The following is a 13227-nucleotide window of genomic DNA, read 5'->3' as shown; positions in this document are numbered from 1 at the left end:
AAAATATACCTCTAAGAAGGAATAAAAAAAGAAATGTTGGAGGAAAAAACATTAACAGAAATAATGGTTTTAATAAGTCTATCTGTACAATTGTCATAGTAGTGGAAAGAATCAATAATATTGAAGAAAATGCAGTGGCAACTTCAGAAAATGAAATGCAAAGATGAAAGTAAATGATAACAATAAACATCTAATAACTGTAGAACAATTTAAAAAGTATAATATATACATATCTAGCAAGAAAAAAGAACACCAGGTAGAATAAATATTTTAATAAATAATGACTCAGATATTTCCATACTTAATGACAAACACCAAAACATAGTTTTCCAAAGCTCAGGGGAAAAAGATTTTAAAAATTCAAACCAACCAACAAAACAAACAAAAATCCTCTACACACACACACACACACCACCACCACCACCCCTATGAAGAAAAACAATGTCAAAAAGAAAATCTTGAAGAAAGGTAGAGGGGGGAAAACTTGTAAATATAGGAAACTGAACTATAGAGGAACATGGTTAAAGAATTCCAGTGGATTTCTATTCAGAAACATGAAATCAAGAAGCAAATGGTGGTATATGGTTAAAATGCTGAAATAAAGAAGAAATTTACCTTCCTGTAATTACATAAATGTCAAAATTGTACTTCAAAGTAAGGAAGAAATAAAGTAAGGAAGAAATAACAATTTTTCTAAAAAAAAATTAAAGAATTTACCACTACCCCATCTCACCTCCCTACAAAAAAAATAATAATAAGGAAAATAAGTTATTTAGGCAAGATTGATAAAGGCCAGAGCCTTGGATTTAAAGGAAATAATGCAAAAGAAGGAATAAATGAAGTTTAAAAAACTTTCATATAACTTAACAAATCTTCAAGGCAATTGCATGTTTTATATGATCATAATAGCAAAGTATGTGGTGATTTTGTAACAGTGACTGAAGTGAAATAAATGATAGCAAAATCACAAGGGAAGCAAGGAGAAATTGGAAACCCCTATTAAAAGGTTCCTGCACTATGTAATAGATGGATTTCCACAAAAATGAATCCCAGGTTCACTCCCCACAGGTAGAAAGGAGATTTTGAAGCTCCGACCCATTCTATAAATCATGTTGTAATTCCAGGACACAGTATCTCAAGCAAAAATATTTATTAGAAACATCAGTAGACATTTTAAAAAAGGAGAGTGAACTGACTTATCCTTAAAAAATGTGATTATGTAAGTAGGCGAGGACAGCTTGCCTCCACCTGTAAAAACCTGCAAGGGTAAAGAGCCACTGCATTTAAATATTTCTGATGCAAATATTCAAAGTATTGATACATTTTTGTAGACATTGAACAATTTAAAAGTTTTCAACTTCAGATAGAATTTGTATACAATTCTTTCTCCTTACTTACAATATTGTATTCATTTGAGAAAACCCTTTCACCATATTATAACTAAGTAACCTTCTTCATAAAAAATACACACTTTCTATATAATTCAATAATCAAACTTCTGTATATTTATCCCACAATATTGAAATAAATATCTCAAATGTATATGAGTACTCCAGTGTTTTCACAACATTATTCACAATAGCTAAAATGTAGCAACCACTTAAATTTCTGTCAATAGAAGGGTGGATAAAGAAAAAGGGGCTTACATACAATGGAATACATATCAGCTTTTAAAAAGAAAATTCTACAATATACAATAACATCAAGGAACCCTAAGGATGTTATGGAAAGTGAAGTGTCTGTCACAGAGAGATGAAGGCTGCATGATTCCACTTACACAATGAATGTAAACTAGTTAAACTTATAGAATCAAATAATGGCTGGTGTTTGCCAAGGACTGTTGGAAGAAAAAAATGGAAGTTGCTTCAAGTTTCATTTCAACCAGTGTAATAAGTTTTAAAGATGGGCTGTACAACTTTGTACCTGTAGTCAACACAATGTAATATATACAAAAAAATTTTGTGATGAGGCTGGATTTACAATAAGTATCCATATAAAAACAAAATGATATAAAAAATAAAATTGCAAAACCTAAAATAGAAATAAAAAATGTAATTTATTGCAATGAGGAAATAAAGCCGCAGGACTCTAACAAGCATCTGTGGAAAGAGTAAATTGGTAAAAAACATTTTGAAAAAAAAAAATTGATCACTACAGACCAAACCTAACTGCTGGGAGCCATTAGCCAAGTAGGTATGACAATTTCCTTGCCAGCGTACCCCATGTTGCAGTGACATTGAATGTACGTGACCTTGCTCAAGGACCAAGGCAGATTAGGGTGTTCCCGGTTTTAAAATAATCGTGTTTAGGGCGTTCCCAGTTTAGGTTCCAGGTTTAAGGTTTAAGATTATTCCTGCTGGGAATAGGGCATATCCTGCTGCCTGAGTTCCCCTTGAGTTCTCACGGGATTCAGACAGTATATTTTGGAGATAGAAGCCCAGTGGAGGTGGATTTGGGCAGAGAACGTGGATTTCCCCAGAACGTGATTGTAGATGGCTGGTGTGAGTTCGGGAATAAAGAGTTGCTGTTTGAATCTACAAGCTGTGTGGTGGCTCGTGATTGTGTGCCCAGCCAGACTGCGGCATTTGTGCCCAGCCAGACTGCGGCACCTAACAATTTAAATATTTTCTGACAAGTGGCTGAATTCTTAGTATATACTAAGCACAAATGAGTGTGCATGTGTACCAAGAGAAAGGTAAAGAATTTTTATAACACCAATATTTATAATAACCAAAATGCAGGGGAAAAGAAAACCCCTGCATATGTCATTTAGAAAACAGACAGAGTGATATATTTGCAAGATGATATAGTATATAGCAATGGAAATGAATAAACCACAGCTGTAGGCAACAAGATAAAGAAGGTAAGAAGCCAGACAGCAAAACACAAATTTTATATGATGACAAATTTTGTGAATTTCAGATGCAGACGAAACTGAAATATGTTGTTTTGGGATGTATATTACATATTAAATCTCTAAGTAAAACAAAATAGAAGTTATTTTTGGCAAAAAAACCCCAACTTTGTGATTAGGGATAGCTTCACAAGACAAGAATTTGGGTTTCTAGCAGTGTTCTGTTTCTTGCTCAGTGTTGTGCTCAAAGAGCTTTTTATATTCTCAATTCTCTCAGCTACAAATTTGTGGGTTTTCTGTCTCCAATATAATTGAGTATTTATAATTTTTAAAAATGGTGGTAACTAACTCCTTTTGTCAAAGAAGTAACATAATGTATTTCTAAAAGGAAAGTGACATAATAAATGCTGCATATCAAAACATGCAGGGTGCTGGCAAAACGGTGTATCATGGGAAATGTAAAGCCTTAGTACTTATATTAGGGCAAAAACTTACTGAAATTTAATGAGGTAAACATTTATTTTAGTTTACTAGATAAAGTGCATTGTAATAATAAACTGAAAGAGATGAAGAAAATAACAGTACAGAAGTCAATAGATGATGAAATAGGCAACCTAATTGGGGAACATAAATGGGGAAAAATCAATAGATGATGATGAAATGGGGAAAATAAAGAAAAATAGTAAGAAAATTTGGACCTGGGGAAAATAAAATATTTTATAATAATTAAAAACTCTCAATCAATTCATAATTAAATATCTACCTACCAACCCACCAACAGCAATCCAAAATATATATATTTCATAAAATACAAGTCCACCAAATACTAAAGGAACTAATAAATTGAATCCGCAGTGAAATTTGTTAAGAGGATATACAAGAAGGAATAACCCTCCAAATCACTGTGCAAAGATATTATATATTTTTGCTAATTAAATAAAAAAAATAAAGAGTATGAGACACCAAAATACAATCTTTCTCAATTTCTTGGATGTAAAAATTCTGTATAAGATATTAGCAAATTCAGTCCTGCAATACAGAAAATAAATAATGAATCATTCCCTTTAGGGATGCAATACTATTTTATTTTTAGAAAATATCTCACTTACAAAAATATCAATAATTAAGTACATAAAATGTGTAAGAGAAAAATTTTAAAAATCTGATAAAAGAAATTTAAAAAACTAAATAAATGGAGAAATATTTCATGTTTGTGTCTAGGAAGATTCAATATTTTCAAATGTCAGTTCTTACCAAATTGATCCGTAGACTCAAAACAGCCCCAATAAAAATCCTAGCAAATTATTTTTGAATATTAAAAATTGATTCAAATGTTTAAGTAAAGAGGAAAAGAGCCAGAATAGACAACATAATATTGAAAGAAAATAACAATGTCAGGGGACTGACACTATCCGACTTCAGTACTTACTATAAAGCTGGTAGCATCACACTCCTTCATTTCAAAACATATTATAAATCTATGATGATCAAAATATTATGATGCCAGTTGCTAAGAATATAGGAATGTACATGGGGCACATTCCTATATTCTTAGCATCAGAAAAGGCTGATAGAGGAGGATCACAAGTTGGAGGCCAACCTGGGCAACTTAGGGAGGCCCAGTATCAAAAAAGCAAAACAAAACAACAATAACAACAAAACACTCTTGGGTTCAATCATCCAGACTAATGTGACAGACTAGAAAGACCAGCAATTAGCACATACACACACACACACACACATAAACTGTCAACTAATCTTCAATAAAGGCAAACATAGAAGGAAGTTCCATAATATTGGTCTTGGCAATGATTTTTTATATATGATACTAAAAGTACCAGAAATTAAATTGAAACTGAAAAGGAGTGGCTATATCAAAATAAAAATTTTCTACACAGAAAAAAAATGGAATGTATGGAATGGAAAAGCATATTTGAAAATCATATATCCTGTAAGGAGTTAATATACAAAATAAATACAGAACTCAAATATCTCAATAGCAAATAATTATACTACTAAACCTGATTTAAAAATGGTCAAAGTACTGGAATACACATTTTCCAAAGAAGACACACAAACATATATTGAAAAATGATTCCAATGTTAGTAATCACAAGGAAAATGCAAAGCAGAACAGCAATAAGAAGTCACCTCACATGTGTTAGGATGACTATTTTCAAAATTGACTATTTTCAAAGAGATAACAAGTGTTGATAATGAGCAAAAGGAACATTTGTAAATGGCAGGTAGAAATGTAAATTGGTGCAGCCATTCGTAAGAAACAGTATGTAGAGTCCTCAAAAACAACAACAAAAAATAGACCTAACATATGACAATCCTGACTTTAGGTACGTATTTCAAAAGAAATAAAATAATTCTCTAGAATACATATCTGTTTATTGTTGTATTATGACAGCCAAGATACTGAAACAACCTAAGTGTTTGTCAGTTATTAGAAGGATAAGGAAAATGTTGCATATTTATAAAATGGAATATTATTTATTATTTAGCCTTAAAAATGAAGGAAAAACATTCCATTTCTGACAGTAGGGTTGAAATTGTGTGACAATATTTAAGTAGAAAGACAAATATTGCATGATCTCAATGTGGAATATAAAAACATTGAACTCTAAAAATGTTGAAGCATACTTATCAGGGATTAAGGATGGAGGAAATGGGGTATTGTTGGGCAAAAAAAAAATATTTCAGTTGGAAGATGAATTAATTCTGGAAACTATGTTCAGAAGAATGGGTGTAGTTTATAATGTGTACTTAAAATTTATTAAGAGAGTAGATCTTTAATACTGTCACCAAACACACAAAAAATGAGAAGTATGTGAGATGTCAAATGCATTAATTACCTTGATTATGGCAACAATTTCATATTGTGCACAGAAATCAAAACACTGTATACTTTAAATACAATTTATATTTGTTAATTGTATTTCAATAAAGCTGGAAAACTAACTGAAAAAAGAGAGAAAGAGTATACACTTTCCCTAACATAACAGGAAAAAATAAAATATATCTACAAATACATTTGACAAACTGTCAAATATCAATGATGCAAATCAACAACTTTCATTCACAATGTAAGATGCTAAACCAAACAATACTAGCATATTTAATGTTTCTGCTTCACTTTGGTAACATTCCATTACTTGACTATACAATATATCCATTCACAATTTGTGTTAATTCCACTGTTTTCACTATTATGAATAAAGCTGCTGGGGATATTCTCGCACATGTATTTAGTTCATTTAAGTATCTCACAGTAAACAAGAAATTTTCTTTTGTCTTCTACAAAACTCATCTAATCTAGCTTACTATGTTTGTATCTCTCTCTCTCTCTCTCTCTCACACACACACACACACTCATACACACACGGATACACACACACTGATACCACTCACACTCCACTCCTGCATGGTAGAAATTGTTGAAAAATGCAGAGGAGCAAGATAAATACAAAGCAGGATATGTCCATGTAAATGCAAAACAGGTTTTTATAGGTCAGAATTTTTTCTTCTTATTCCAAGCCATTTCAACCAGCTTTGTTGTAAGACTTTTTTTTTTTTATTACTCAAGAATCATATATAATGTTCCGAACTGGGCTTGGACAGTCAATTGTTCAAGTTCATATTACAGAAGGGAGCTAATGTAGAGCCTGCCACCTGTCTACAGACAAGTGGCTTAGAAAGATTAAATTAATGTTCTTCACAGAGTGAATAAAACTAGAACAGAACCCATCTTTTCCATTGCAATTAGTATATGCAAGTAAAGAATCTGAAAAGTGTAAAATATCCTGTGGTCATAAAAAAGGTACTTTCTTAGGACTGATAAGTTAGTAGAAGACAAACATCTGCTTTTTAGCTTATAAAAGTAGATAAAATATTCTTTGAAATGAAAGGATGATTAAAGAAAATAAAGATGCCAAATGATTATAATTTATTGCTTTTTGAAAATACATTTACTTTAAACTAAGGCACAAATTTCTGTACTTATTATGTGGAAAGTTATACATTATTTTTAGTTATTATCTAATGATTTTTATAATATTTCAAAAAGGATTATCAATTGGTTCAGGTATCATTATTCTATGGTCTTTACCTTTTAAAATAATCATTTTTCTGTACTGCAAAATGTCTATAATTTTCTACTATAATGACTGATAAAAACCAAGAAAAAAAAACATTTTACATGGGTATTGTGTTTAAAACCACCAGAACCATAGATTGTCTAAGAATTCAACATTTTCCTATTTTAAACATTGGGAGAGATTGAATTATGAACCCAACATCATACCAATGGACAACAGCTGGTAACTTTTTCACTTTCTCTTTTAAGACAGAAACGTCAGAAGAATTGTTTTGTATGGTGCTTGATATCTATAATGTGCTCTTTAAATGTCATGATCTTGAATTTTTTTTTGCATTTAATTAGAAAGACAACTGAATAGAAGAATAGACAAGATCCAGTTTAGGTCAACTATATATAGCATGCTGACCTATCAAATCAGTTCATACATTTTAAGGTAATAAGCTTATATTTTATATTACAAGTCCATGAAACAATCTATATCAATGGCACTATGGATTTCCAAAATATTTTACATCATTTAATAGTCTATATATATATATATATATATATATCTTCATTCATTTCCATTTTCCAAAAGAAAATAAGAAAAATATTATAACCTACAACCAAATTTATCATTTTTTAAGGAAATTAATAAACAACTGAGTCTTCAGCATAGTTTGTAAAGAAGTGAAAAACTCATACATATTAGGGTTTGCATGTGATTCTTTAAATTGAATATCTAAGTTATTAAGAACCTCATTATAAAAAGTATTAATTGTACCCCACCAGTGGCTTTATGCTTATTTATTTTATGTTTAAAACTGATCTGAGGTTTAACCTGGAATAGGAAACTTAATTCATTAGGTCATCCAGAGATCTAAATTACCTGCTTTGGATTTTGACCTGATCCTCTTAGTTCAAGTTTGCACAATACAGCCACCTTCAAGTTATAGTTTGTGTTAAGTTGGAGAGGCATTAAATTGGGGTAATAAAGTTCTTTTTAGGTGGTTATTCAGAAATTGTATAATCACTTTCTCATTAGGTAGAATTTAGTCACATAAATATAAGCCTAAAGTTAGATTGAGCAGAAAAAGAGAAGATGAGATTGAAAATGTAGGCAAAGCCTAATGATTTAAACCTCTGAAAATCACCGTGTACCTTCAGAATTACCTATAAGTATAGAAATCAGCAATCACTGGAATGTTTTATACACATACCCGTCAATCAATACTGTTGAACATATAGTCTCAATACATTAGTTAGTATATTTAAACATGTGTGCATAAATACATATGCATATTGTTCTTCTGATGCATTATATACTTTACAAAGCATATAACTAAACAGAACTTAAAAGGAAAGAATAGGCAATACTTTAAATCTTCATTTTATATGATACTTTTAAAAAGATAGACTTTTTTCACTAATTATAAAGTCTATCTTTGTATTCTGGATGTTCAATTTTTAAAAATCTTACTGGCAGTATGAAAGTCATAATATAAGAAACTATATTCTAAGACAGAATCATATTCAGAGTGAGGCTCAGCATTTGCATGAATGGATATATATCTCTTTTCACGCCGTATTCTTGTTAATGGTGAAATCAAAGAATTCTTCCCCAATGAGGACAAAGGTGAACTAAGCGGTTGGCCGCTGAATATCCTGTGTGTTTATTACTGCATAAATGGCTCTATTTGGGCCAGGTGAAGAACCCACAACTATTGGCCTTCCTGGTCACTAGCCTTGTCTCTTTACTCTAAAGAATCCTTAAAGAGTCTTGCTGCTTCTCTCCTGAACTTCTGGCTGTCTTAAAAATTCCTAAGCATGGTCATTATTTGCTTTGATGGCCTGTCCTGGTTTAGATCTCCTTTGTTAGGCAAAAATCACAATCTTCATCTTTTTAAAAAAAATTTTTTTAGTTAGATGGACATGATAACTTTATTTTATTTATTTATTTGTATGTGGTGCTAAGGTTCAAACCCAGTGCCTCATCTGTACTAGGCAAGCCCTCTACCACTGAGCTACAACTCCAGCCCCCAAATCTGCACCTTTATCTGATATTTAAATGTTACTTAGCATTCACTTACAATTTTAAAAGCATTTGGAGTTATTACTTGTCAGGTCTAGTTAGATAGAATATTTTGGTTTAATTTTTGTTGTTGTTGTTGTTGTCAATATGTGATGTAGTTGAAACGAGCTTTTGTAAAAGATGTTGTTACTTGGTATGTTTAAATTACATGGCCACAATCTCTGTTTGTCTGTGATTATATAACTTGTATTATTTTCATTTGTCAATCACAGGAGTAAGGTTAATTAAAAATGAAGATAAAATCTACAACTTAATTGGATGTGAATACATTTTGAGGTCATCACTGTCAACCTTGCCTATTACAAAACCACCACTCTTCTTTAGTATAACTTAATTATCTAAATGCATGTCTCAATTAAGTAACAAAGAATTTCAATCTGTATATTAAATATTATTACATAATGGTATTTTCCTCATTGTCTCTATAAATAAATGTAAAATGATGTGCTGATGTTCTTGTCCATCCTTCAGTGAATAAATGAACCTTTCATGAGATGAACACAGCTTCTTGAAAACCACTGCTTTAAGCAAATGTTTCTGTTTTTAAGCATTTGCACTAAATTCTATCTGATTGAACTCTATAGAATTTCAATATACATTATAATGGTTATAAAATAGTCCCACCTTATCCAGTTTCACTTTCCCTGGTTTTTAGTTACACATGGTCAACCACAGCCCAAAATTATTATAATGAAAATTCCAGAAATAAACAATTCATAAATTTTAAATTGTGCTCTGTTTTGAATACCATAATGAAATCTATTGCTATTTTACCCTTACCTGTCGCAAAGGTGAAACATCGCTTTGTCCAGCATGTTAATAATGTATGTGCCACCTACCTATTAGCCACTTATTAGCTGTCTGAGTTATCAGATCAACTGTCAAGGCATTACAGTACATGTGTCAACCCCTATTTTACTTAAAAAATGACCCCAAAGTTCTAAAGCAGTGATGTCAAGAGTTTGGATATACCACAGAGAAGCCATAAACTGCTTCCATTAAGTGAAAAGGTGAAACTTTTCACTTACAAGTGAAGGGGAAAAAAAAATCATATGCCAAGATTGCTAAGATGTATTGTAAGAACAAATCTTCCATCTGTGCAAAAGGAAAAAGATATTTGTGTTAGTTTTGCTATTGTACCTCAAACTGCAATAATTACAAATATAATGCAAAATATTCTGTTAAGATTAAAAAATATATGCATTGAATTTTTTGGTGGAAAATCTGAACAGAAAAGGTGACCCTACTGAACAGCAACATGTTTTGCCATAGAATATTGAATATATTTGATGACTTCAAGTAGGAATCCTTAGAAACAAGTGGAATTAAGACATTTACTGAAAGTAAGGGTGGTTGCATGGATTAAAAAACAGGTTTGGACTTAAAAATAGAAAAATTAATGGAGATGCTGTGACTGCCAATAAAAAACATGGCCATGTATACAGGAATGTTGAGGAAGTTGACTAATGATATCTAACTATCAATATTGTCATGGCTTCAGGAACCACTATGCATAACTTTTATTACAGTATATTGGTTTAATTGTTCTATTAATTAATTGTTCTTTTTTTTTCCACATAAATCTTTTGTTTTAATAAATAAAGAAAATTCATTGCTTAGATTTTAAATCACATTTACAGATGAAGAAAAATTCTAGGCCCAAAGAATACATGCCCCATACCTAAAGAGCAAGGATCACCATGCATATCACTGTTTAGATTAGGTAATTAGAACAGTGAAAAGAACAGGAGACTTGGTATAGTCCATGCAGTACCATCTGACCCCTCCTCTTCATGCTACAGAACCAAATAAAAGCTGTGGTATCTGAGACAAATTACTGTGGGTCCTGATCACACTTAGGAAACCTCCAGTTGTTAACATTAGGCCAAGGATGTTAGCTACAGAAGATATCCACTGATAAATATAATAGCAGAACAACAAAGAAGAAGCTACATAGTAAGCTACATAGATGATCTTGCTTCTCAGAGGTACAGCAGTAGATTAATTTCACCTCCCAAGGGCTTAGTCCAAAAACTTCCTATTGGCATTTGCACCAAACAAGGCTCCTCGTACTTCAGGCATCATCTGCTGGGCTATGAGATCCAGCCGGCTTTCCAGGGTGTTGGAAACCTTTATTTTACGATCCCCATTATAGATCTCAACTCCACCAGCTATTTCCTCAGGCAGGTAAGCCTCCTGATCAATTTGGACATCAACATCCTTCTTGGTGGCAATTTTGTACATAGGAATAGCTTTCTGCACTGCAGCCTTTACTAGAGGAAAATCTTGTTTTCTGCAACGAACAATCATTCGGGGCTCCAACAACTGGTACAAACCCTGGAGGACCAGTCCATCCAGTAGCACTTGGTACCTGGTTGTATCTTTTACCACTTTGCTGAGTCTCTGTTTTGCTTCGTTCAGTAAGTCAGTGATAAGGTCATCTCTTGCTCGGAGGACTTTGAGCCTTGCTTGATTCATCAAATTGGACATTTGAATTTTCTTCTGCTGCTCAATCTGTTTTTCTTTCTTCTCATAGTATTCCATAATCTTCAGTCTTTGGGTTTGCACAAGACGGCCTTTCTCAATGTTGAACTCTTCTTCTGCCTTTGCATCTATTTCTTCTGCTTTCTCATTGGCTTCTTGTTCAATAAAAGCCATCATGTGCTTTATCTGCTTCTGCACGTCAGCATCGCTGAGAGCCATGGTGAAGGCGATGCTAGGTCGGAGGGCAACTGGCCCGAACTCAGTTAAGAAAAAGGGCGGTGGAAAAACAGGGCCAACAAAACCAGAGCAGGTTCTCTGACTTCCTTTACTTTATAACCCTAATTAATTGTTCTTATCACTAGTTTCTATTAATCTATACTGTGCCATAGATATAGATTAAACTTTATCATAGGTATGTGGGTATAGATAAAAACATGATGCACACACACATATGTGTGTATGTGTGTCATGTTTTTATATTTTGTTACATATATGCATATGTTTTATTATAAAATGTATATATATACATATGTGTGTATATAAACATATATGTGTATATATATGTGTGTGTGTGTGTGTGTGTGTACACACATATATAATATGAGATAGAGACAGAGGTGTTTCAGGCATCCATGGGAGTTCTGGAACACACCAGCTGTGAGTAATAGCAGACTACTGTATCAAATCTGTGACTTTTAAATGATAAAATGTATATACTATCTTTAACTCTAAAGAGTAAACCTCAATCTGGGCCTAGTTGCACAGACCTGTAATCCCAGTGGCTCAGAAAGTTAAGGCAGGAGGATTGATCGTAAGTTCAAAGCCAGCCTCAGCAAAAAGTGAGGCACTAAGTAATTCAGTGAGACCCTGTCTCAAAATAAAATACAAAATAGGGCTGGGGATGTGGCTCAGTGGTCAAGTGCCCCTTAGTTCAATCCCTGGTACCCCCCCCCCCAATTTTTTTGGAAATATCCAATCAAAATATTAACTGAAATAAATTCCAAGATAATTGAAGCAAGTTATTAATACCAATATTGTGTACACAGTGATCAAGAACAAATGGTATCTCATAAAGAAATGCTCATTTATGTTTTGGCAGGCTTAATTTATACTGCCTCATATACCCACTCAATAAGAAAACATTGCTCTCAAGATTATATTTATAACAAATATGTCATGCTTTCAAGACTGATAAAATTCTTGATCTATGTATTTGCTGAGCCTGGTTCCATGATCGACTGCTGAGGCAGTGAGTAGTTCTTAGCTCCGCTCCTCTTCCTCTGTTCCTTGGCTATGTTAGCCTCTGGTCAGTCATCAGAACAGAGTAATTTTACTCACTTCTGTCCCCTTGCATCTGTTCCAAGGGATGTCATGCACAGAAAATTAGGAATCTAAACTACCAATCTGGCACAGGTGTTCAGGTCACAAGCTTTCATTTTAAACCTGTAATTGAAAAATAATCTTTATATGGCCACAACAGAAATGAACTAAAATGTTCTGTGCCATATTTACTCTACAGAGAATTCGATTATCATTTAAGTTGTTTATCTTATAGTCTTTGCTTATAGAATAATTATATGCTTTATTTTGCCTTTAACCTTTCTACTCAGGGGGAAAAAAATCATAGAAGAAATACAGCAGACTTTAACAAGATGATTATCGTAATCTGAAAAATATAAATAAATCTGTATTTCTGCTTCAAAAAATAGGAAG

At 32.5% G+C, this 13227-nt stretch overlaps 1 protein-coding gene across 1 annotated transcript; it reads right to left on the bottom strand.

Annotated features, from left to right (window-relative positions):
* Positions 1-10608: 10608 nt before the first annotated feature.
* Positions 10609-11847, bottom strand: LOC124083930 (V-type proton ATPase subunit E 1). Its single transcript, XM_046430689.1, has one exon. The coding sequence runs from the start codon at positions 11731-11733 to the stop codon at positions 11053-11055; it is 681 nt and encodes a 226-aa protein (XP_046286645.1). The 5' UTR covers positions 11734-11847; the 3' UTR covers positions 10609-11052.
* Between the last annotated feature and the right edge of the window lie 1380 nt (positions 11848-13227).

Source organism: Marmota monax, unplaced genomic scaffold (genome assembly GCF_021218885.2).
Source record: "Marmota monax isolate L192 unplaced genomic scaffold, Marmota_monax_Labrador192_F-V1.1 WCK01_AAM20220418_F8-fsc00056, whole genome shotgun sequence".
Classification (NCBI taxonomy): domain Eukaryota; kingdom Metazoa; phylum Chordata; class Mammalia; order Rodentia; family Sciuridae; genus Marmota; species Marmota monax.
Note: the sequence above shows the minus strand (reverse complement) of the source record. Positions and strands in the feature narration are given on the sequence as shown.